General features: G+C 44.0%; 1 protein-coding gene across 4 annotated transcripts in view; it reads left to right on the top strand.

Moving 5' to 3' along the window:
- The window catches only part of EPB41L4A (erythrocyte membrane protein band 4.1 like 4A), an 821,385-nt gene that overhangs the window by 506,188 nt on the left and 289,061 nt on the right, over positions 1-26,136 (top strand). For all 4 annotated transcript variants that reach the window (XM_085632598.1, XM_085632596.1, XM_085632597.1 and 1 more), the window contains exon 10: positions 8,681-8,772. In XM_085632598.1, coding sequence (XP_085488724.1) covers positions 8,681-8,772 — 92 coding nt within the window. The remainder of the gene's footprint in view (positions 1-8,680; positions 8,773-26,136) is intronic.

Raw genomic sequence — 26,136 nt, 5'->3', positions numbered from 1 at the left:
TTTTGACCTGTATTTAAAAAATCCTCTTTTGCAACTACGTCGAAGAGCAAATTTGTTCTTGCCACTGCATCCTACCAATCAAGTGACTTAAATTCCCTCCTCAAACTCCACCTGTCTCAGCTACATCACCTTTCTTTAGTTTCTATTCAATGGTTATTTTTAAAGATCACATTTTCCTCGCAAAATGGTCTTCTGTTCTGTGTAAGGCATTCTATGTGTGATGTTATCCCTTGGCCATGTATGTCTGCAGCAGTAATGTGATGGTAGTGCCTAAGTATGTTAGGCTGTAACTGAGTACAGGCTACACTTAGCCACCTAAAGCTGCTCTTGGACCTACGATTTAGCATGTGTGGCTGTCATAGGCATGTTTTAGTAGTAGCTGGGTATGTTAATAGCTGTACCTGAGTATATAGGGCTGTTCGTGGCATTTGATGGCTGCACCTATATTTAAGTCTGCATGTGCACGTATGAGGCTATATGTGGTCATACAAGACCATATTTGGTCATGTGATAGATGTAGCTGGACATTGCCCCTTCACAAAGTAATGAGTAGTGTGCTTTTCAAAACTTTGACACTCAGGATTGTAATGGAATCTGTGCAATCATAGCATCATTTCTATCAGTTTAGCTCAATGGCTTCGGGCAAGCATGGCATTTAATTTTGACCACTCTTTTGACTCTGTGGCAAAGTGAGCAAGGGACCCACGTCTGGGCATATCCTTGTGTTTGCTTTCTTCGCCCTAAGTTGGTAGGGTATGCCCGGGCGTTGGTCCCTTGCTCACTTTGCCACTGGATTCAAGCTAGCCTGGCTGATGAAGGGTGTTACCCAGATACCGATCCCAGGATGCTTGTTTCCGGTCCAGGGAAGACATTGCTTGGCAGTTCGGGCTGTACTGTTCCCATGAGGCACCGGATCAAGACTGATTTGCATATGGCTATGTCTGTACTGGGGTGGCGAAGTGAGCTAAAGAATGATGATGGATTCAACCCAGATCTGTGACTGGGGGTGAGTATCTGAAAAGTTTCAGCGCTCCGTCCATCATCTCCTTGTGTTTGCTCTATACAATAAATGACAGGTGGCAAAAGTTCCAGAGGCTGATAATAGCTTAGTACTTTCAAGAACCTGTTATTAAATCAAATCCGGGTCGCCTTGTAAACCAAATATTTTCTGACGCCTGTCAAAGGCAAATTAGAAATCTTTGGAATCACGTGGGTAAAGTAAGACACAAATATGTGTTTGGTATCTTGTAGAAAATGGTTATGAAGGTTTGAACGCAGACATGATTAAATATTAACAAATGACTTTCAGGTCTCTCAGCAATCAGGAGATTAAAAAAACATTTATTTTTCAGAAAATATTTTTTTACCATTTTTCTAATCTTACTAATAAGAGATTTTAGCATAGTTCTTACACCGTCCATAACTTATTCGATAACTACTGTGCATAATAATATTAAATAAAACATGATATACCTGCAGGCAGCTTGGCAAATCAGTAGCAGATAAAACATCCCCCAGGCTTTCCTGAACTGTGCCAATTGCGATATGTGTTTTAATAATTTTTAAATTGCTTACCTCGTCCCAGGGCAAATGGTGCATTTATCATCTTGTAAGAGGCTAAGACGCGTGCAAAGAAGAATCATGAGAAGACTGGTCCTAATTTGTTTTCCAGGATCATAATGTACATATGGAAAGCAGTACAGCAGCTGCCGTTTTCAACTCGGTGTTGCTTGTATGTTATATTGCTACTCTGCTGCACACTTCATTTTGGATTCACTGGCTCTCCATACTGCATCATGGGCCCCTGGCTGGGAGGCATGGGCAGACTAGAGGCAAGGTTCTGGCTAGCTGAAGTACTTTCTTCAGTAGACTGGTTGCACTTCCATATGATGGAGGAAAATCTGAGAAAGAAAAACCAAGACACAATTGTCAAAGTAATATAGATGTATTAAAATACTGCAGGTGAGATCGGTCACCTCCATGGATATGCAACCTGATGTCCGAAGTAGTAAACACAGGCAGCGAAATTTGTGCGCAGAAACCACAAACCACAAAGTAAGTACAACATCACACGACATATTGACCTTTAGTAGTTTCTGTGATGACTAACAGAAACCCACCGTGTGGGTGAAGGTTCCCGGAATTTAAACATAAAATAGCGCATGTTTATGTGGCCGCGTAGAGCATGGTCATATCTTGCTAAACTGCTAACTAGGTCAAGCTGCCTGACCTTTATGTGTGGTTTCTGCAGAACTTGTTAAGTTAATTGGGCCATTTGGAGGACTGGGGAGGAAAGAGAAGGAAAAGTAGGCTTTTGTACAAGAGGAAATTCAAGGCACTGCCCTCACTAGGAGGTTTTAAGTAAGTAAGTTAGAGAGTGTAGTCAAGGCTAAATACCTAAATCAGTAAAGGTGATGCCAGCAACTCTGGCAGGGATTCCTTCAAAGTTGATGAAATTGCAAAGACTACTCTCTTTTGATAATGGGGCGTTTTATAGATGAAGTTCTGCGCTGACTCTGCCTTCTACACTTCTGTGGGGTTCCACCCCTCATGCTTGGAAGGCAGGGCTGGGTCAGTTCCCTGAGGGGGCGGAGCTGCCTGTACTATAGGAGAGTATGGGTGTAAGAAATTGCCCCCGTATACCAACACAAACATGAGGCTGTGGCAGTCAGGAAACAGGAGGAACACCACGGCCTCAGCCACGCGTGTTCTGACATTGCAAGCGTAACCATGCTTGCCTTAAGTACGCATATGCCTTAACCAAGCATATGCGTGGTTAAGGCATATGTGCGGTCTAGTTGCTGGCTGCAGCTCGGCGGAAGAGCAGGAAGAGGAAAGATCAGGATGAGGTAGTGAGGTAAGTGGGGTTTTGGAGTGGTTGGGGGTAGTTTGTATGGGTTGTGGCTAGTTTTCAGGATTTGGAGGGTGCCAGGAGTTTTAGGGCTCGGGCAGGGGACGGGGGTCATTTATTTGGGTTGGGGGTAGTTTGGGGGACTGGGGGTCAGGTTAGTTTTCAAGGCTGGGGGTCAGGTTAGTTTTCAGGGCTGTGGGGTGGGAGTTTTGGGGTTCAGGGCAGAGGGCAAAGGGTGGAGTGGGGGTAGTTTGTTTGAGTTAGGGGTAGTTTTGGGGGCTGAGAGGTTGGGGTCGTTTTCAGGGCTGGCTGGGGGGTCGGGAGTTTTAGAGCTTAGGGCAGGGGACAGGAAAGGGGCAGTTTACAGGCTAAGAAGGCAGTTGGGCTGGGGCAGGGGGTAGGTGGGGGTAGGCTTTAGGGAGTGGGGGCTGGTGTTAGGGCTCAGGGAGGGGGGCTGGGGTCGGAGTAGTTTTTAGGGGGCTGAGTTTTAGGGCTTAGAGCAGGGGACAGGAAAGGGGCAGTTTTCAGGTCGAGGGGGCAGTTGGGCAGGGGCTGGGGGGAAATGGGGGTAGGTTCTAGGGGGTGGGGGCTGGTTTTAGTGCTCAGAGAGGGGGTCTGTGGTCGGAGTAGTTTTTAGGGGCTGGGATCGAGTATTAAGGTTCAAGATAATGGGTTGGAGGAGTTTATAGAGCTGGGGTGGATAAAATAGACTGCAGGAGGGCTGCATTTTAGGTGCTCAGGGCAGGGGGGCTGGAGTGTGGTCTTTATCACACATGTCCCTTTACCAATCATGTCTTTACCACAAAATTACATGGTAAAGGCATGTGTGGTATAGGCATGCGTGGTAAAGACGCGGTCATGTTAAGACTGTGTGGTTCCGGCATGCGTTGTCGAGGCAGGTGTTGTTCCATCACACAACCGTGGCAGTAACAACCTGATAGTGGTACCAGAAGGACACAGTATGCTGTTAAAGGTGGTGGTTGCACACCAGAGCAATCTACAACAGACCAACACTGGGCCATGACTTTCAAAATTCTTATTGTGAATATTGCTACTCCCCCTCTTTTACAAGCAAAATAAAATACACGAGTCTTCTACAGAGAAAAATTCCCCTTGAACTTCTTTTCAAGTAGAAGGTGCTCTGGCTGGAGTGCTGCTTCAGTTCTCACCAGCGCTGCAATGACAGGTACTGTTGTTTACTAAACGAATGAGTTGTCTAGCCGTGATTGTGTCTGAGCACCTGATGGTGGTTTCGTGACCTGGTTAAAGGGGCACTAGGACCCTGTACCCGACTGGTGGGGAGGGGACAGGAACCCCGACACCACTTCCGGTCAAAGGAGTGGGGAGGGGATGAGAACAAGGAGTGCTGGAGGATGAGGCACATGTGGGCAGCAGCAGCATCGTCAATCACAACTGTAACAATAAATAATATAAAGACCCTTGCCTGACTCTGGTGTGTCTCCTGGGGCAGTGAACACGACAACTGGCGACGAAGTCGGGATTTCAAGCAAGGATACTGCAAACGCGTGTGCCCAGGTCCTTCGTGACCGAGTGACGGAGCCAGGAGCCCACTCTGGTCCGCCGGCGAAGAACAGGAGAAGAATCGCTGCAATTACAAAAGACACCCGAGTGCAGAAAAGCGGAGCCAGGAGCCCACCCTGGTCCGAGTGCTGAAGAAGAAAAACAAAAAATACCATAGATACGATGCGGGAGCCCACCCCGGCCGCAGTGATAAGCAGTAAGAGGCCCCCGACTGCCTGGCATCAAGTGGTGCACCCATCTGTGCGTGTGAGCTTTGTGCGCATAATCTAAAAAGGTGCACCCGACTGTGTTCGTGCCCCAGCTGCCCGCTGCATCAAGACTGCAGCATCGCGCGTAAATTTGAAGGAAGTCTCGCGCGAGTACAGCGGCCATTTTGGAACAGGCGGGAGCAGCGAGTCAGCGTCCAGGAAGGCCTGGCGGCCATTTTGATGCCAGGCGAAGACACTGGAAGTCCCGTGATCTCACGAGACTTCGGTTGCCATTTTGAGGTGTGGCATACTAAGCCAATAAGCAGCAGGGGAGGCCCGGTGGCCATTTTAAAGTCAGGCAAACTACAAAAAAAGCCTACAAAAAGGGAATTAAAAGGAATTAGAAGGAAAAAACAACAGAAAAAGAAAAGATAACCATTTTAAAGTCAGGCAAACTACAAAAAGCATACAATAAGGGAATTAAAAGGAAAAAAACAGATATAGAAAATATAACAAACGGAAATAATAAAGAGCAGAAATAAAGAGACAAACAAGAGAAGGAACATACACTATTGCAGTGTCAACAGGAAAAAGAAGTACGCCCAAACGAGACTTGCACCAGAGCTGCACGTCAAAAGAATGGTTGAACCAACAAGTGACCAGAACAGTACACAGGCAATATTCCGCAGGCCACTTCCATTCAGCCTTTCTGAACCACAGATAGGTATCAGATGGGAAAGATGGATTCGCCAGTTCGAACGATACATGCACGCCACAGACATCGTAAAAGCTAAGCACATAGATCTATTTTTAAACTTCGTAGGGGATGAAGTGGAAGACCTTCTAGTAACATTTCCTCAAGATCAAACAGCAACATATAAGGGACTGATAAAGTGCCTCACAGACAAGTTTGTCCCTCAAATAAACATTGATTTCGAAAGATACACCTTCGCCATCGCGTGCCAACGAGCAGAGGAGTCCCTCGATGACTTTGCAACAAGACTGCGTAAATTGGTCACATACTGTGAATTCGATAAGTTAGACAACGAACAGGCAATTCGCCTGCGCATCATTGAAGACTGTCAGTTTGTGGAATTCCGCACACAAATTTTGAAAGAACCGACCTCGCTGGTGAAAATTCTGACCATGGCCCGGGCGGAAGCGAGAGCAGCAACACATGTAAGTCAGATGGAACTGGACAAAGAAAGAAGAATAGAACAAACTAACCGCATGACCGGAAGCAACAGGAAGAAAGAAAACAATGCGCCACTGCCAAGAAAACCGCATGAGTTTCCACATGTCGGCGTACGCCCGGCAATGGGTCAAAAATGCAGGAAATGCAACAGAGATAATCATTTTGCAAGCGCCTGCATGGGTGCACAATTTAAAATTGAGCGAGGAAGACTAGGAAGACCACGGACGGCAACAAACAGATATGCCAGGCACATGAAAAAAGCAAATTGCAGTTCTTCAGCTGAATCAGACGGAGAAGCAGTACAAGAAAACGTGGAACTACTATGTCCGATGCCCCTGTGGAAAACAGAGAGCGAGCGCGCATTAATCTAATATAGAAACATCAGGTAAAGAAAACCGCGACCGTGGAAACTTCATGGACTACCTAGGCATTCATCACAGGAAGATAACACCTCTGTGGCCACAAGCAAATGGCATGGTGGAGAGGTTCATGGGGAACATAAAGAAGGCTATCCAAAGAGCAAAGCTGGCGCAGACATCAATCGGACAGGCACTCTGTCAAGTACTAAGAAATTATCAAAACACCCCTCACAGCTCCACGGGACGATGCCCCGCTGAATTGGTGCTGGGCAGAACAAGCAGGACGAGACTACCACAATTAGAAGCAACGGCGCCACCAGAACACAGCAGCATTGCTGTCAGAGACCACGAGGCCAAAGAGAAAATGAAAGCGTATGCTGGTGCTAGGAGACAAGCCACTCCATCGCACCTCAAGCAAGGGCACTCAGTGGTGGTGCGTCAGCGGCAACTGAGAAAATCAGACAGTGCGTTCTCAAAAGAACCTTTAACAGTGACACATGTCAAGAGGCCTATGATAACGGGGGGAGCAGGCCCCTACCGAATAACAAGGAACAGCTCTCACTTCAAGGGACTAAAGATCATGGATGAAGACGGAGAGGACACAGCAGCAGTAAACACAGACACAGATGAGAGACAAGACAAGGAATTGCAAAAAGACTGGGAAGGACCTTATCCAAAAAGAGAGACCAAAAGACCAAAAAGACTGATTGAAGATATGTAATGATAGGGACAACGAACCGTCTCTCTCTCTCTCTCTCTCTCGCTCTCTTTCTCGCTCTCTTTCTCTCTATCTCTCTCTATCTCTGTAGCTCTATCTCTCTCACCAATTTCTCTGTCATTTTCTTGCAACAAAAGGGCAGATGTCGTGACCTGGGTAAAGGGGCACTAGGACCCTGTACCCGACTGGTGGGGAGGGGACAGGAACTGGACACCACTTCCGGTCAAGGGAGTGGGGAGGGGATGAGAACAAGGAGGGTGAGGCACATGTGGGCAGCAGCAGCATCGGCAATCACAACTGTAACAATCAATAATATAAAGACCCTTACCTGACTCTGGCGTGTCTCCTGGGGCGGAGAACACTACAGGTGGCAAAGCAGTGTGAGGGCGGTATAGACGTCAGTGAACTGTCTGTATACGTAGACGCCAGCTAAGCTATAGGAAACCGTTTTTGTAAGCATGAACAGTGAATGTATGGTTCCTTGGAGATACTTTCAAATGCAATGCTGCGTCTAAGTGTGAAGAAGGCATCTCTAGAGGAACACCACCAAAATAGAAGAAACATAGAAACAGTATTGTAATTGGCTGCATATAAAACGTGTATATTAATATTTATAATTTGAAGAGAGGAGAAGGTTTGTGTTGGTATGCTGGCATGCATATTGTATCATATCGCAATTGCATCTATATGTGTGTGCGCATGCACAGGTATGTGCCCTATGTAAAGACAGTATTTTTAAAGCGATAATGGGTTTTTTAAGTCAAGAGAACAGTGCTTCAGGGGATGAAGGGTCTGCTGGAAAAATGAAATGAAAGATATCGACATTTAAAAGATGATCTGAAAACGCAACAAACTCTAGGCATAAAGATTTAACTTAACTCATAGGTGAAGGTGGTATAGAAAACACATTCAGGCGCCTCATTGGTGTGCAGGTACAGGAAAAGCTCTTGACCCTGTGGTATTTCCATAAGTAGCCAAATAAATATAATAGTGAGGGCTGAGTCATCATATCTGCCATAAATGGACAATATGGGTGCTTTTTGAGGCGCATATTGAATAATTCTGCCCCCAAGGAAAGTCAATACTGCCTGGCAGGTGTGGTAAATCTGTAGGCTGAAGACGATGTTGTGCTCACGACACATATGGACTTGCCTTGAGTGGAACACCTGTAAGCAGCACGTTTTTATGCGTGATCAGGTCACTTGAAATTGACCATTCAGGATGGGGGAAGGGACATTTGAAGGTATCTGTTGCTGAAGTGTCCTGCTGCAGTTGTGCTGATGTTGATACACATGAGCTGTCGCCTGTTGTTAATTACATTGTATTATCAGAATTTTATTTTGCTGGCAACTTTCGTTTGCCAGATGTTTTCTCCGATGGCAACCTATGTATGGTACATGTTAGTGAAATGTAAGATGTTTGGATGGGTAAGAGACAGTTTTTAGCAGTTCAGTTAAGTGCGATTCACCAAGAGCAAAATCTGTCTAATTGGCTTCTGGTCCCATAATTTGCCTTAGTCTGCTAGACAAGCGTGCCTGTTTAAAAAAGGCACTAGAAAAAAACTTACCTGTTTCGTAAGAGATCGTATATTTTATTAGTGCCCCATACTTTCAATTGAAGAGTCTCCATTAGAAAAGTGGGTAGATGCATTTCATAATTGTGAGGTCGAGCAAGGTGAAGGGTCGCCCAGTTCACCAGGACTGTTGTAGGGGTGGCATGGTATGTAGCTCGGGTGTCTTATGTCGCCTTGATGTGATTCAGAGCTCTTTGTCGCCCCGTGTGGACAATAATTCACAGGGATTTCTTGTTTTGTGTTTTTTGTTCCAGTGCAATGAGACGTCCTTCTTTTTTGAAACACACAGCAAAACCGCTTGCAAGCACCTCTGGAAATGCTGCGTGGAGTACCACACCTTCTTCAGGTGAGCCCCTTTGCTTTTCTCTGCTTAGACAGTGCGAGCCCACAGTGGTCCATGGAGGATTCTGAAAAAGCCCTTAGAGAAAGGTACTTTAGTGGGAACAATTTAGACCCTCGGGGTTACCCTGAGAGTCCGGTGTGCGTGTGCTGCAGCAGCCTCGAGCGCCACTAACCTTTCTCTAGTCTCTTCAATTTGCGTTACCACATATAGGGAGGAGCTGGGCGTAATGTCAAGGGTTTCAGGGTTCTTGCACCCTGAAATATTTACAGAGATGTGAACGTTTCCAACATACATGTGATGGTCTCCGGATTTGACTAGGATTCATGCATTTTTGGAGCTGTGGTTACAAGAAGTTCCACTGCCAGAATATTTATACAACTGGATAAAGGGAAGTAAGGAACAAAATGACTAGCACTGCCAGCAGGAATTCATAGTAATAGCTTAATTAACCAGCCTTTTTGATTTTGATTGGTTCGGAATATTTTCAGAAGACAGTCAGTTGGGAAAGGTCTGAAGCATGTCCACTAGCTGCCAGTTAGGCAAAAAGTAAACTGTGAAGCACTAGTGATTACCTATAGGGACATATAGCAAGCATTTGAATGCAATAGGTCTCGCATTTGTAAAGTTAGAGCTATTGGTGTATAAATGACACTGTTTTTTTATTAGGTCTCGCTGAGTCAGCGTGCATGCGCTGCTCGGAGAGACATTTTGTAGGTGAGTTTTCAAAGTGCTGCTGGCTGGCCTAGCGCTTGCGTTCGCGCGAGCGTGCACACGCGCATCCTCCAGCTTTCAACCCCATGGCTTTCCTTTGCACACCACTCGCCAGCCTACTTTTGCCGTCATGCGCGCACCACTCGCGCAGCACGCGCGCTTGTTTTCCTTAGTCTTTCCTTCTTACCATTAATATTATCATAATCTACTTTAACGTCCCTCCCTCCTTGTTTAACTCAGTTACACTGTTTTTCCTTCCTATATTTTTCTTTGCCTTACGCAGCTGCCATGTGTCTCACCTCCGCCATGCCTGATCGCGTCCGCGATCACTTTCATAGGCCGCGCGGCCGTGTTATTTTCACGGCCGCGCGGCCAATGCTTGTTATAACACTTCCTCCTTGTCTCAGGCCACCTTCACTCCTACTCTGCCCTCCAGCCGTAAGCTTTCATCTACCTAGTCTCTCACAGGCCCACACATGTTTCCTGCCACCCAGTCTCATACCACATTCCTCACTGCTTCAATCTTCTTCCTCGCTTATACTACACTCGTCATCACTTTCAGCACACCCGCCCGGCGTAAGTCCCTTTTTTACACCTTCTCTTTTCACCCCACTTCCTCTGCCTCCCATGCTACCCATCTCTCTTCCTCTGCCTCCCGAGTAAGCAAATTTGCCTCTGCTTCCCATGCCACCACCTCTACCCCTCATGCCATCCATCCCTCTTGCCCCGCGGCTTCCTTGTTCTCATGTCATTTCGCACTCTTCTACCTTCATCCCACCCATGAGACAACCTCGAGTTCTATTTATGATTCCACATTTACCATATCCTCTCGTGCCTCTCAGCCTCCCACCCCAAGTAGGTGTTCCTCTCAAGCTACCCTTTGCTCCTATGGCATTGCCTCGTCCACCCCTGCCGCCTCTTCCCCTACTGCAGGCATTCATTTTGCCCCCTCCTATAACGCCTCCCCGCCCTCTGCCCACCATGCAGCTCCCTCCTTGGACACTCATCCCTCCTCGTCCTCCTCTTGCTTTGCCCCTCATACTGCCACCCCTGCCACCCCCTGCTCCCCTTCTTCTGCTGCTCTCCACCCCACTCCCTCTACTGGCTCCTGCACCTCTCACGCAACCCCTTCTGCCGTTTACGGGTGTTCTCATGTTGCCTCTTCTCACTCTCCTGACGCTCGGCCCAAAACTGAATCAGACAATCCCAAAAAGCCTGTACCTTTTATTCACCTTATACTTGAACCAGCGGCGGGGCACAGAGAAAGGGCAGAACTGAGCGGTTAGGGGCGGGTATGTCAGTAACCGAGGAAACGGTATAGGTTTGCTTTCCGATCCTGCAACGTTCAAAACGGAAACGGCTGAGAGCCTATGTATTAGATGTGTCAAGGGAAAACAACAGCCCGTCGTCTCTGTTAACGGCGCTCATACTACAGTCCGTTGTCTTTGTTGGCAGCAAAGCGCCATTGAGATAGAACTAGAGCACTTACTCACTCTTAGAATGTGCCAGCACCGGGGGCCATGCTCCTAAACAAAACCACTGTGCATATATCATAGCACAATGGCATAAGGTCCCTGTGCGGTGGGAACTTTTCACCAGAGCAATGCTTACATGCAGTAGCAGTGAAAGCAGAAATAACTTTATTAATAAAATATACCCAGGGCTTTAAGACCGCCGGGTTTTGGCGATGCTGAGCACCGGCAGTTCTTAACAAGCATTGGCATAGCCAATAGGTCTCGCTTTTGGCACCTTATAAGTATTTAGTTATGCAGCACAATATCTTTGGTGCAACAACATCAACTGTTGCATGGCAAAACACTTATAAGGTCCCAAAGGCGGGACCTATTGGCTATGCCAATGCTTGTTTATGTATTTGTAGTGGAGATTTTTTTTATAGAAAGTAAGTGCACACTATGAGTATGGAAGCGTATATGTAAGCAGGAAGCACTGATGGAGTGAAATTGCATGTAGGACAGTTGTGGGAAAGCAGGGAAGTGGCGTGGCGACTTAGTGGGGGAAGGGAACAACGTATGTAAGCGGGCACCGTGCTGACACCTAAAGCACGGCGCCCGTGCATATTTAAGTTTGTGTATGGGGGCGGAACAGGAATGGGGGCTGTGACACAGGAGAGGAGGAATGAAAAATGGGCGCTGTGCTGCAACATAAAAGCACGGGACCCATGTTTTAATATGAAAGAGCTATCCGTGCTGAAACCTAAAGCGTGCGCCCATGCATATTTAAGTTTGTGTAGGAGGGCAGGACGGGATCGGAGGATGAGGCACAGGAGAGGAGGATTGAAAAGCTGGCACGTACTGCAACATAAAGCACCCGCCTGTTCATAATTCCATTGTTGAACCTGAAGCGTGCCGCGCTGGTGATAAAAAACAAACAAAAACAAAGCATGACTTTAAAAAAACATAAAGTAAAGTGCGGTGTGAAGCGCTTCTTTAAAAAAATATATTGGGTCATGTGCAGCATTAATGGCGCGGCTGCCGTTGTTAAAGCTAAAACATAAGATAAGATAAAGCAGGGCATGCTGTGATGCTTAAAAAAAAGACAAGCAGTTGCAGGAGAGCATGTCGTGTGTGCAATAGGAGAAAATCATTTAAGAAAATAGTGCTCACAGACTGCAACGAAAACATACTGATTAACAACACATGGGCAGTCCTCATGGGAGGTTACAACATGAGAAAAGGAGGTACTAAAGAGGGACTACTGAGCCTATTCACAAAATAAAAAACACCATTTACAAAGGACAGTAAGAGGAGCCAATTGAAATGAACGACGAAAATTGGCAGAGCTTCAAGTCCATGCCTGAATACAGCATGTTGCGAAGAGACAGCGCAAGCGTTGCCTAGGCGAGACATACAAAAGCACCCTGCTTATGTACAGGAGAAAGTAAAAAAAACATACACCTCACAGGGCACTGCACTCAGTAAACCTAAATTTGTTATGTATTTCTAAGGTACATAAAGCCAGAGCCGACTGCCAGACTGAAATGCCATCGTAGACGAACATTGTGCCGCAGTCTCACAGCCAGTATTTACAGCCAACTTAAAACCCTTCCTGTTTATTGAAATGTAGATCTTCATGGTAAAGAAGAGTTAAAATTCCTATTTACTCCTCCATATAAAGGGGTTCCCAATCAGTTCCTTTTCACCATTGGTATGTTGACATGTCACTCAAAGTGTACTCCCTTCCATCCCAGCAGAAAGTATAGATCAACAGGCCACCTCACTCCAGCCACTGGATGCCTCCACTTTGAGTGACTGCATTTTGCTCTGCACGTGTACACATACACTCAAAAAATTGTTGCCCCAAAATAAAAATTATTACGCACTTACACTTCCCAATGTCTGATAGTCCTTGTGTATAGTAGGGCTACATAAACTATTTTCATAACTCCTAAGACATTTATTGTAAATTGCAATGGTCATTTCACACTATAAACCAGATTTATTCATCATACTGAAAATGAGCACAAGTCGTTGGACTTTGCTCGACAGCAAAGCGTAAAAGGTGAAAGAAGGAGAAAGAGAACACAGGCAGGACACAGTGACTAGAGGAGTGATCTAAAGAGACAAGAAGTGTGATGATGGAAGACTGAGGGGAATCAAGACTAGGAAACCTTGGTATTTGGCAATCCCAGTATTGGGCAGAAGACTCTTAATAGAACGTTTGGACTCCTGCTCTGTTTTATGAGATTTGCACTGGTTTCCTCAAAGCAGTGAATTGTACAATGAATGCTCAGGACTGGATCGCAACGTTCCACAATCACTTAAGCTATAAGGTCTTCTTAATATTGTACAAGTCAAAACGTCATTGATTGGTTAGTCACCTTTGCTGTCTCTGCTACACATCTTGGGAAATGAATGTTGGAACAACGATCTTCAGAAAACCTTTCCTAACGTTTGAATAGCTGACACCTGATTTATGTCCGCCTGTAGTTTTGGGAAGGAATGTTGCCTGGAAATGCAGCTGTAGCCAGTGGAGAAGAAAGATTGACTTTAAAATGATTTCCACTGCGAGAAAGGAGGGTGGGAAACGAGAAAGGTGGGTGGGAAACGGATACCTGCGTCAATGTTTTATTAGGTCGAGAGTTCCTGTTACCTCACAGTGTTTATCTGAAGGCTGTGAGAAGAATGTGTCGACCTTGAAGTCAGGTTGTGAGAGGCCGCGTGCCTGGAATTCGAACCCATGTGCCTCACTCAACAGCTAAGTATACGTTTATGTAGAGCTTTAAGTGGGATGTAAAAGGTAGCAGGCCATTAAATGAGTGTGGCTTGAGAACTGGACATGAGAGGTGGCCTATGTATTATAGATGCAAAATTGCATCCTGTGTTTGACAAATTCACAAATAGACAAAGCATTATCAAAGTCAGGAGGATATTTTATTTGACAGTTTATGTAGCACCTTTATCCAGGGCCAAGGGAATTAAAAACTTGACAAAGTTAGTTTAAATGTCAGTGGCTATACATCAGTTCTTCAGTTGAAATGAAATAATGCTTTAGCCCAGTAGTAAACAACAGTAGCCACCTGTTCACTTGAAAAGGCCAATCGGTGCAAAGTACCGGCGCTCCCACAGAGTAAGCCCTATGCCAAGGGACACGATATTTTGTCAATATTTGATTTCACTTTTGAGGATTTACTTTATTTAATTAAAGTAGTTGTGACTTCTGATATATATCTTGGTAAAAAGGATTAATCATTGGCATTTGTGTTTAGTCTGTGTGCACTTTTATTATTCCTACAATTTCTGCCAGTGTTACATTCCAAGTAATTTATAATCCAGCTCTATCAGTGACCCTGATGGGACTTCTATGGACATTTCGTTGCAGCATTAGCATGTGACAGGCAGGACAGAAGGTATGTTTTTTATTCAGCTGGTGAATGACAGAAATAGAGGGCTGTAATGATGAGTTTCTGAAGCAGGAAAACCTTTCCAGAAGTTCTTTATTCCAATTTATGTACATCCAGCCCGGATTCCAACTCCTTACCGGTTCCAGCAGGGCGAAATGGGCTGAATACGTACAAGGGCGCACACGGAAAACAGATCAAAAGAAAACACTGCGCTCTGCCAACATGACATAAGCGCATATTTAAAGACAATCATAGCGCTCTACAATGGTACCCAAGGTGCATGGACATACAGCATGCGCTGCATGCATATCATGTGCAGTAGATATTTAAAAAGGTGCATTAAATAAACGAGGAAAAACCCTTGCATTGCATTACAAGAGCCCCGTAGATCACTAGCTGAATGTCCATGTGATTTTTTTGCTTTGCCAGGGCCTGACTCTGACAGGCCCTGACCTTCTTACAGCACTGCGAGAAGGCACTTTTATTGCTTGTTACATTTTCTTATATTTGCTCTCCGTCTCTCCCTTAAAGGCAGTAATCTGACAAAAGGAGCATCGCCAGACTACATGAAGGAAAAGAGAATCAAATGGTAGTAGTTTGTGTGCAAAAACACTACATAAACACACACAGTTATTCATATCAAGTAACATGGATCCAACCGTATGGAACATGAGTTGTCTTTGTCCATTAATTTAGCTGCGAATGCTGCTAAATGCTGTAACAATAACACAAACAGTTACTAAGTGAAGGTGTCTCCTTGGAAGCTGAAGTGTGGACTTTACAAATGTGCATGTTCAGTGGAAGGTAACCCGTCGCAAATCAAACTGTCTCATGGCACCTACTTTCTCAGTAAGACTGCATTTAGGCGACATAAGCATCAAAACGATGTGGAACTGAGTCCACACATGCCATCAGAATATGTTGACATGGTTCCCTTACTAGCTCACAGTGCGCCATCTGGACCTCTAAACCTGAAATGGTACCGGATGGTGTCTGCAACCTGAGAACATGACAACTCTAATTCCTCAAAGGAAATCGTGGAAACAAATCTTACCCTTTCATTTATAACTCAGGCATGCCCAAAGAGATACACAAGAAATACACAAGTGGTGTTTCAAATATTTATTGAGGTAACTGGAATCTTGTGTATAATATATGTGCTGCAATGATTAATAGAATGAAGCAAACCAATCTCACCAGCGTGACAAGAATGGAAACAGGATGAATAATTCAACCATTGTACAATTGAAATAAATTATATGAATACACATAATGGAACTCCCCATCTAACTGTGTGTGTCATCCGACAGCCAGGTCTAGTGCAGAGCAGCCAGCCATCCTTATCAGGATAGTGATGAAATCCAGCTAGGATAGCATTCAGGCACAGAGTGACCACGACAATCCTGTTGAAATCCTCCTCTGCCTAAGCAATGGCATGTTTGGTACATATATTAAACTAACCCATACATTCAGTGCCCGTGCTCTAGTCCATCTTGTTTATTATACCCACCCAGGTTTGTCACCTAACAGACAACAATCCATTGCATAGTTTGCTCATAGTACCGGGGACCTTGTACAGAGTTTTCCAAGAGATGATATTGTGCCTACGAGGAAATGTATATGTAAGCATTTATTTTGTGAGTACACTGATGTGCAAGCAAAATGTATCACAAAGGTCACTGTTTAAATGATGTCAACTTTAAACATGAATATGTAATATGGAAGTGTTTGTACCCAGGGCCTATGCAACCACTTGCCACCCACTCCTTGTCTGTGAGGTGACTAAATATATATACTAAACATAAAAATAAATCTTTAAACTAACACACTATATATTTTAAAACTTAAGTCTCAATAATATATGCACCACTTTCGTAATAAAAAGCCTAAAGAAAGCCAAATTGCTAAAAAAAAAGAAAAGAAATATTGAATGCATTTCTGCATTGAAAAGGTAAAATGTTGCAATTTAAAAAATATACTGAATTAAAAAAAGGTTCTGGAACTTTGTGATTGTTCAAAGGTTCTGAGAGTCAATAGGAACACTACTATTCCCAGCATCCGCAGATGATGTTTCCGTTGGCACCCCAGAGACAAGTTCCAAAGAACAAACATGGTCATGTCCAACCACAAAGCGGCCGCTGAAGGTGTGACAGCCAGTAGTGTACCCAATGATGAGGAGCCAGGTTCCCCATCTGTGAATAGCTCATAATATGCATTCTGTAACTAAGGTAATCTCTCAGGACATCTGTGCAGATGGATTCTTAATGGGCCCATCAGCAACTCTACATCCAGAGATTGGACCAGTTGTTTAACCAGGCATAAATCTATTGCCCACTTTAAGGTGCACAATATACAGCGGAACACAGGCTGTACAAAATGTAACAATATAAGTCGAAAGGACAGAGACCAATTCTCACTAAGTTCCTGCAGCAAGGGTGCACAAAAATACTGTATCAGTCTATCCTGACACAGCAGTGGGGTGGACCATCCATTGCGGAGCAGCGAAACTAGAACCAACATGCCAGCAATCAAAAATAGGGCGAGCGGCAAACTTACTAACACGCTGGACATAACCGAGTGTTGTAGTGTAGTTCCTATTTCCCTTATAGGCTCTGCGCATTGGAATAATATATACTATAGTTCTGTGCATAGGACTGAGGTCAGTATGCTCCTATCGTGTATATTAAACTTAATTACTTGTGTGCCAGCTAACTCAGAGGTCACTAGAAACTTCTCGAATGAACAAGAAGGGATTCGTTTCTGACAACCGCATAAACATGACAACTTTGTTTCCTTTCAGAATCGGAACGTGTCTCAGAATCGTGGAAACAATAGATAACAGTTTCACTCACTGCATGCTTAGTTTCTTCAGAGTTGCACAGAAAATAGGAAGATGGGCGTTTTCAATAAAAAAGGATTTATTGAACAGTCTTAGTTGTCATGTAAGAGATATGAGCTGTCACGATCATTAGACAGTAAGCAAGATATAATATGCACAGTGTCAGCAGTAAGAAGAAGTAAAACTGCAACAGCATTGTCTTTTAGCTATGACCTAAATCTTTATACATACACATAAATACACAGGCTAAAAGTGGATACTCATCTGGTGCTACTAAATAATTCTACCCCAGTGTACCTTACTTGAATTTAGTGCGAGGTTGGAAGTAGGTGCTGATTTAAGGTTTAGTTGGTCTGAGCTTAAGTTAGTATTTTATATGAGATGCCAAGAATGTCCTTGGGTTCTAGTCAGCTCAATACCTTAGAATGAGAGACGTGGGAATCTCTTTCCAGATCGCGAACTCTAAAACCCGGCAAGGGGAGTTGGAACACTGGAAGCTGGAATCTCTGCATGCAGGGAAGACAGCGTCTGTTCAGTGCGTCAGGCGGGGACTCGAACTCCTTCAGGACTTGCCATGGCAAGCCGTATAGCCGAGCTGTGCCATGCCATGAATTGCTAGGGCAAGTGAAGGTATATTTATACCTGGAAGGTGCCTAGGAATGCTAGCATTGACGTAAAGTTGGACAGAGGAAGACGTCATGAATGAACCCCTAATGAATAGTAGTTCATGCATAATAGATGAGTTCTTGGAGAAATCAATAATTCCAGCAGGGAAAATCCCAACGGCTTAAGGGTCTGGTTTCTAAGAACTCATTGTGACGTGGGAAGGACGGATGTAGGTGACCATGCCTGTATTTGGATCCACATGGCCAATGCCTAAATAAGGACTGGAATACTATGCCTAAATAAGGACAAGTCGAATTGTGCCTATATAAGGACATGATTCAATAGACCTATATACGGGTATCTAAAGCGACACACAACATTGTATAAAAGAAGGAATTACTTTGAAGATAGGCTGGAACGTACTGACGAACCCAGACCAAATCGCCTTCAAAAAGTATACTACTCCCGCAGTATTAGATGCATTAAATATGCTGTGCACAAGTGGTCCAAAATGTTGTGGGAGGTTGGTTCGTAGTAGCGATTGTATTTTAGCAGAAGACCTTCCAACTTGTATATCAATCTTATCGCTTGTAGATATTAATTAAACTTCTTTCTGAAACAATAAGTCTTTCATTCGGCTTAAACTATCAAAGTTGACAGCAGAAATATCAATTTGAGGCCAACTTGTCACTCCCCTATCTATACGAGCCGGTGCAAATAAGACAATACCACAACAGGTCACAATCTGGGAAACAGTAACTGCATAGGGCACGGCAGCTGGAGAACCTTTGAGATAACAGGGTAAGTTTGTCTTGGACCTGTTACAAACCCAATGAAGTGTCAACTCCCTGCAAAAGTGTTCTTGCAGTCTGTACCTCTGAGAAGTACCTTGAATTCCCCATGCCTGCACCTGTATTCAAAAGGTAGGACCCACTGCTCATGCACAAATCTCTGTCCTAACGCTTCATATCTGCCAGCCTGAAAATGCTGCAAACAGCTCAGTAAGTGGAATGCTGGTATCGGTAGAGATATAATGCTGTGTATTATCCAATCTGATGAAGGTGTTTATGCCACAGTGAATGGTAATTTCTCTAAATGCTCTATGTGTAACATGGTGTAAGTCGCATCTTTTTTAGCCTTCGTTTTCTGCTCCTTGGTTAAGTCAACATTGTCTTTACAATACCTGAACCCTTCTAATGACAACTGGGAAATAAAAGAAGCAGAATATATCAATTTGGTACCTGTTAGTCTATTTTTCTTTGCCGGGGAAGGAACATGTTTATAATAAGACACTGGGTCTACTGGGTTGTTGCTAGAAAAAGATTCAAAATTATTGGCATATGTTTTTGAACTGCCCATCGGTGGTGTAGGACAATGTTCCCATTGTATATAATCAAATACTGCACATGGAATACTAGCTTTGTGTAAGAAATGGTGTGCGTAATGGTGAAAACAATACATTTCATCATAATTAGACTTCCCACTATGCATATTTTCATTGTCAAATACAGTATACAGTTCCAGTTCAGTGAGCATAGACTTAACCGTGTCTAAGCCCCAATCATCAAAGATGGTGCCAGGGGTAATAACATATTGAAGTGTCAATTAAAAAACATAATGCATTTGTAGTGTTTCTGTCGGTACAAATGTTTCAAAAGGTACCTTATCCCAAACAATTTCATCAAGTACTAGAGCCTCTGAGATGTTCACAAGGGACATGTCTTGTCGCACTTTGTGTAGTGACGATTGAGGCTTCAATACCTCAACTGCAGGTTCAACTGCAGAACATTCCGGGAGATAATGTCCATTTAACAATAAAAATAACACAGTTACAAAGCCGATTCAGATTGAAACAAAAAGCAATGCTAGTGAAATCGAAATATAAATCCACAGTAGAACCAAATATGTTTATTTGAGTCAAATTATAAATGCACGTGTTCCATGTGGTAGGGGTACTAACGAATCTGAAGAAAAATCATCAATGTCGATAAAGTAGTTGGAGGCAGTTTGTGTGAAAATAGGGACATTGGTTGGTAATATTGAACTTGAAATTGACTCCAATGGTGGGACATAGTAAAAAACGTGTGAAGCTTGAATGTTGTTAGCTGATGTGACTGAAAGTAGCAGAACTTCAGTATCAGGTGCCAAGGTTTGTAACGGAATTTCCTGCATGGTAGAGAGAGGTGGCGGGCAACTACTCAGGATCCTTCTTGGCCTAGTACTGGCCACATGGTGTGGTTTGATCAGATTGGTTGATGTAAACCGTTTGTTTTTAAAACCAGAAAGAGGTGGCAAAAGTACAGTTCTGGTATTTTCAACCGCCAGTATAGACATAGGTGCTATGTATGATGGCCCAAATTCTTTTTTGTCCACAATCTTCTCCCCGACTAAGTCCCTGATCTTTGGAATCTAATCAGGAGTTGCTGGTTGAGGCTTCACTTCCCCGGTGACTGAACGTTTCTTCAGTTTGTTGCTGTTGTCCTCCCCGAAGGTATTCAGTTCCTGTAAAACAGTCAAACATTCACTAATATCAAAAGCCTTCTCTTTCACCCCCCCCCATCCCCCGGACAGCATTGTGTAGGTCAGGTACACACATCAGGACTCCAAGCAGGATCTCATTGGGAGTCCGATCACCCAAGGATCTTCTTGGCAGATTATTTAAAGCTCTCTGAACCCCATATAGGAGATACATCTAACTATGACCTGAACCTAATACTCTAGCTGTTAAAGACTGCTTTAAGTCCCAGATTTTCCACTCTACATCAGAATTTTCCTTGGAATGATATGGGGAGGAGTACTGCACTGTGACACCCAATGTTTCCATGGTATCCCTTGGATGCAAAAGTGGGTCCTCGGTCTGAATGGAATGCAGCTACTGCATATGTCCAGATGAAGACTTAATAACAGTTCGAGCGTCAGCCGATCAATGTGGCCATACCGACAGGAACCGAGAGCAGGAATCCACTGCTAGTAGTATGTTTTTAGAACAGCCATTGTTAGAAATTGAGAGGTGTCTGTTGTGGGAATGCTATGGTGGAAACTTTAATTTTCTGACTAATGTCACATGTAAGAACATCATTTTTAGTCTGTTTAAATAGACCTGGCCACCAGTATCATTGATGTAGCAGTGAGACACACACATAAGTTTTAGTCTGTTTAAATAGACCTGGCCACCAGTATCGTTGAAGTAGCAGTGAAACTGTTGCCACTGCCCCTGCGTGAGCAGAAGCTAGCCCCTCGTGCTGCTAAGGTTAATTCTGGCCTGAAGTCCGAATTTGTTATTACTCTATCTCCCACTCCTGGAAGATGAGCTAACTGAATATTTTGGGCACTTAGTTGGTAGGAGTATTTTCCTGGAAGGGATTTTGGTAAGGGGTGTCACAGTGTGAAGCTGTGACAGCCTTCATGATATCTCCATCTATTCTTGTACTGAATGAGTCACTGCAGCGACGACAGCAGTTTGCACTGCTGCCTTTGTCGCTTTATCAACCATTGAATTACCTGCGACGTGGCTCCGTTTGTGAATAACATGAGGCCATGCCAATTTTGCTTTGAGAATTAACACTACTCCCCAAGCATTTTATGCTTGATAGTATAAGCTTATGAGCCTCTGAATTCATTCTTGTTCCAATAGTGTAAGACTGGACACAGTAATATGAATCACACACTATAATTGCGGGGAACTAGGAATCCGTATTTGTTAGTGTCAGAATTGGAGCTTTCAGTTCAGCCAGCTGTGCAGTGCAATCACCTAGACAATGTGTATATGTTTTTAGAGATTGAAATTCTCCATCTCTCATTTTGCCCTTCACCACTGCGCAAGCGGTGCAGTATTGATGTTTTGTTCCAACTGCAGACTGGGCAGAACCATCAGTATAGACTATAAAGTGGCTCTGATTAATAGGCATCATTTCACTGAGCAGAGGTTATTCTTGTTGATATTGTAGGTAAGCTTGTGTTTGTAGTGTAGAGTCAAATCTGCAATCTACATCTATTTTGTCCCATTGTATCCATCTTGAAAGTAAGGCTTTCACGTTAGGAACACTAGCCTTTGTGACAGCCTCTAAGGCCGGGATGGGAGTTCCGAAATTATGAATTTTCTCTGAGCCAACAATCTTTCTCTCACCACAGCAGTGAGTCTTTTCTGTAGGAGCAAAATGCATCTCTGCATTGGATGATAAATGTGATTTATATGCAATTGCTATAGTGTCACTCTCATTGAATGTGACATGTGTATACTGTGGTCCCCACGATTACGGGGGATTAACAAATTAGTTGTGTTTACACATGTGTGTAAGTGTTTCACAGCTAGCATGTCAGCTTGTATTGTATGTAAAATATATGTGTGTTCTGGTGTCCAATTTGTGCTTCAGATGTCTGGATGGACCAGTTCATAAAACGGTTTTACCCATTCTGCATAATCTAGTATATATGTCTACCAAAATTTAGAAAGTGATTGTAGCTTTTTATTGAGGTTGGTGGTTGTAAACGCACTAAGCTTTTGCCTTCATATGACAACTCATATCCCAAGAACAGGACACTGAGATAGGCATTTTTTGAATTTATATAATCAAATTTGTATCCATCGGTAGCTAGTCCTAGGATTATGCAACTGCTCTGACCAAATGGGCATCTAAGTCATCATCAGTAATGTATATGTCATTGGCGTAGGACAATGCTTCATTTTCTAATCTTTGTAACAGTTGTTACACGGGCTGAGAACAACCTGCTCTGTTCTTATGCCCTTGTGCCGAATGTCAGAATTGTTATTGTGTCCCTAAGGCAGTAAATGCTGTCAAATACCTGCTTTCCGGTGCTATATTTTGGCAGAAAAAGCCATTTGAAATCTCTAATGTGGTTTTATATTTTTTGTGGACTATTTTATTCATTAGTGCTGTTTTGTGTGTATTTTGTACTGTTAATGTGTGAGGGTGGCTATTTGTAGTCTAGGACTAATCAGTATGAGTGATCTGGTTTCACTACTGGAAACAAAGGATTGTTCATTGGTGAGTTACAAGGCTCAATGATGCCTTGAAATTGAAGTTGTGTTAATATATCTTTAACTGTTTTTTAGCTTCATGTTTAATGGGTTTAAGTTTCGGGCTGAACCTTATGGGTATTAAATGATAAGGCGAATCCTCATCCCAGCCTACATGATTGTGATATAACGCTAGGGCTTATGCTAGGGCTTATGCAAGAGCCCACTCCTAGGTATACTCATGTTTAACTGATTTTGGAACAGTGTTGGAGAAAGCTGGAAGTTATCACAGTTTCCCCTGGTGTAGCTTCCATTGGAAACACAGGTGGCCAATATTTTTCAGCCTAGAGAATGTCATAGCCAAATATCAGGTTCTCCCAAAAGAGAACCTTAATGGTGAGTTCTTTATCACCCTCAATTTGGAGTTACAAATCATATAACCAAACTACGTGTGACTTGAAGACAAGGGTAGGGGTGATGACCGCCTCTCATGTGAGAGTCCCTTCCTCGTCTCTTAAAAAAAGTGAAAGAAAATTAATTAATATACAAAGAACTAAATATAAGAACAATTGTAGAAAAGTATGATCTGCTACCATGGTTACCCCCACTTTTTGCCTGGTGCTAAGCTGTTGTTGACTAGTCTGACTAGAATCCTGCTAATCAGGACCCCAGTCTCTCTGCTTTCTCCTTAAAGTATTATGATCAGTATTTAGGTACATCCCAGAGTGGATGCTAGGGTACCCTTATAAGCCCCTCGTATATGGTACTAAGGTGCCCAGGGCATAGGTACCCCAGAGGTCCCCAATGGGCTGAAGCATGCATTATGACACCCATGGGAGAACATTCCAAATGGAACTACAGGCCTGCCATTGCAGACTGTGTAAGCTGGTGCTAGCACCACTTACTAAAGATATAGGTTTCCTTTATCTAGGGTCACTGCACTTAAAACCTATAAGTCACCCCTATAGCAGGCCTTTGCAAACCTGAAGGCAGGGTGCTTGGTTCTAAGTGAGAGGGCACCCCTGCATGAGCAGGACACCCCTACGGCCGATGGAGTCCATTCTCCCGGGTTGTCAGTGAAGCAGCCATATACCATATAGAGGGGCACCACATAATTACAATATAACCATCTTGAAGCTAACTGCAACAAATCCTTTCATATTTGGTATCTAACATGTTGGAATCATACCTCCCACACCATAGATGGTGTGGGAGGTATGATTCCAAGCACTGGAAGAGCTCTCTGTTAGGCTCGCAGTGTTCCCGGTGCCAACCTTCTAGACCCGGACAGGACAAAATGGTTGCTGCAGACCAGAAACACATTTCTGCCCTCCTGCTGCTGAGCCAAGCTCGAGCAGGGGAAGGTAGAACAATAGGCATCCTATCACAGGGACCACCTCCCAGACAGGATTTAGTGTACTGGGACCGGGTGGGTGTGCTTGCCAGCACCACGAGGGGCACATTTGGTGTCCCCTTGCATAGTCCAGTTCAAACCAGTCTTGGGATCCGTTGGCTCCCACTATGGCGCGAAACTGGACAAAGAACATGGGAGTAACCTCCCCCTGTCCCAGCCCTTTCCTTAGGGTACTTAAGGGCTTACCTGGGTGTAGTTTCCTAGATTAGTCGTGGGATAAGATTCAGATCAGACAGCACTTCTTCTTCTACTGTCTGGGCATTCTGGACTTCGTTTGGGCTCGGCTTCATCTCTCCATCCAGTCTGTTGCATCGTCTGTGCCTGTGCACCATACAGGAATCTTCCAAGGCTTGTGGGCATCAAAGACACCTGAAGGAATCTCCCTTGGAGTGAAGGAGTCACTCCCCTGCATTCGCAGGCACCGCAACTGAGTCGACCGGTCTGCTGAACCTTGGCTTCTCCGGACTCTGAAAGGTTCTGTAACCCCGGGTGCGGTTTTACACAGCTCCCGAGACCTCCCCTGTCCTCTCACTAAGATTGACACCAGAATCCCTTGTGGGGGCTGCAATAACCAAACCCCTGTGCTCCGCGTCAACTTGCTTTACACTGCTTCTGGACAAAACCTGAAGGCTGTTCTCCACAGCTACCACTTAGAGAGCTTTCTAAGGTTGTTCAAGACCTCTTAAATGACCATAAGGGTTGTCAGGACTGGTGCAGGGTGCCCACTTACATAAGTGGACATCTTATACTAGGCCAGCTTCTCACAACAATATAGAATAGTAAGGCATCAGTAACATTTACATTGTCGTCCTAAATAGACTGCCAGTTCCTCCTCGGTATTCAAACCTTTCGGGGTTTAAATTTCTAAGGAAATAATATATTTGGATTCTGTCTTTCTCAGCAATAACTCATTTGCCTCCCCTGAGATCAAGATCAGTCTTATCAGTACCATAGTATTTCAGCAAACTATGATCAGAAATGTGAAATTCTGCGAAATGGCTGGCCACAGGGTAATGCTTATCATTCTTATCATTAGCCCTCATATGCTCCAGTATACTTATTTCACCTGGTGGATCATACTACCAATGTAAAGTTTGTCACAGGATAAAGCATATATCCCATATCCTGTGCTACATATCATTAACTTTTCAGTTGACCTTTGTTTTGCACCCTATGGTACTGGAAAACCTTTCATGTTAGTACTGTATTTATATGCTTTGCCTTTCCCTCAGACATAAAACCCTTTCAAACCTATATCCATGCCCGTCCCCTTGTTTTCTACAACATCATTGTGCACCAGACTGTTTCGAGGTGATCTACTCCTGCAATATGTTATCTTCGGTTATTTGGAATATGATTTGCTATAGTAATATCACTTTCCAGAATATTCCAATTTTTGTTAAAAATTGTTTTTATTTTTTACAAAAAACAGTGATCATACGGGGGGCTCCTGAATGTGTTGACTGGTTCTCGCCTGATTATTCGTAAACAAACTTTCTTCCTTGTTTTTTTCTCTCACCCTCCCTCTCAGCGTGATCCAGTGCCCATGAAGGGTAACCTCTTTTGAGAAATCTGTTGACTATAACTTGAAGTTCATTTTCAAAATCTGTTTGTGAGCTACAATTCCGTCTAGCCCTCAACATTTCACCATATGGAATACTCCAAATAAAGTGCTCAGGATGAGTGCTCCTAGCATGGAGTAATGTATTGCCAGCTGTAGATTTACATTAGACTAGTTTCCAGGTGATTCCCCTGTACTTTCATCATCACATCCAAGAACGCAATTTGGCTGTTATTGATATCACACAAGATAACCATGGAGTAGTGGCAGGCGCATTTATAAAACTGTGTCATAGACTGCGCCGTGCTCGGGAGGGTTCCCTGGAGGCCCGACTATGGCAGGAAATACAGAAAAATCAGACCAGCCAAAAGCATCGGCAACTCCTGGATCGCAGTTC

This window comes from Triturus cristatus, chromosome 2_1 (genome assembly GCF_964204655.1).
Source record: "Triturus cristatus chromosome 2_1, aTriCri1.1, whole genome shotgun sequence".
Classification (NCBI taxonomy): Eukaryota; Metazoa; Chordata; class Amphibia; order Caudata; family Salamandridae; genus Triturus; species Triturus cristatus.
Note: the sequence above shows the minus strand (reverse complement) of the source record. Positions and strands in the feature narration are given on the sequence as shown.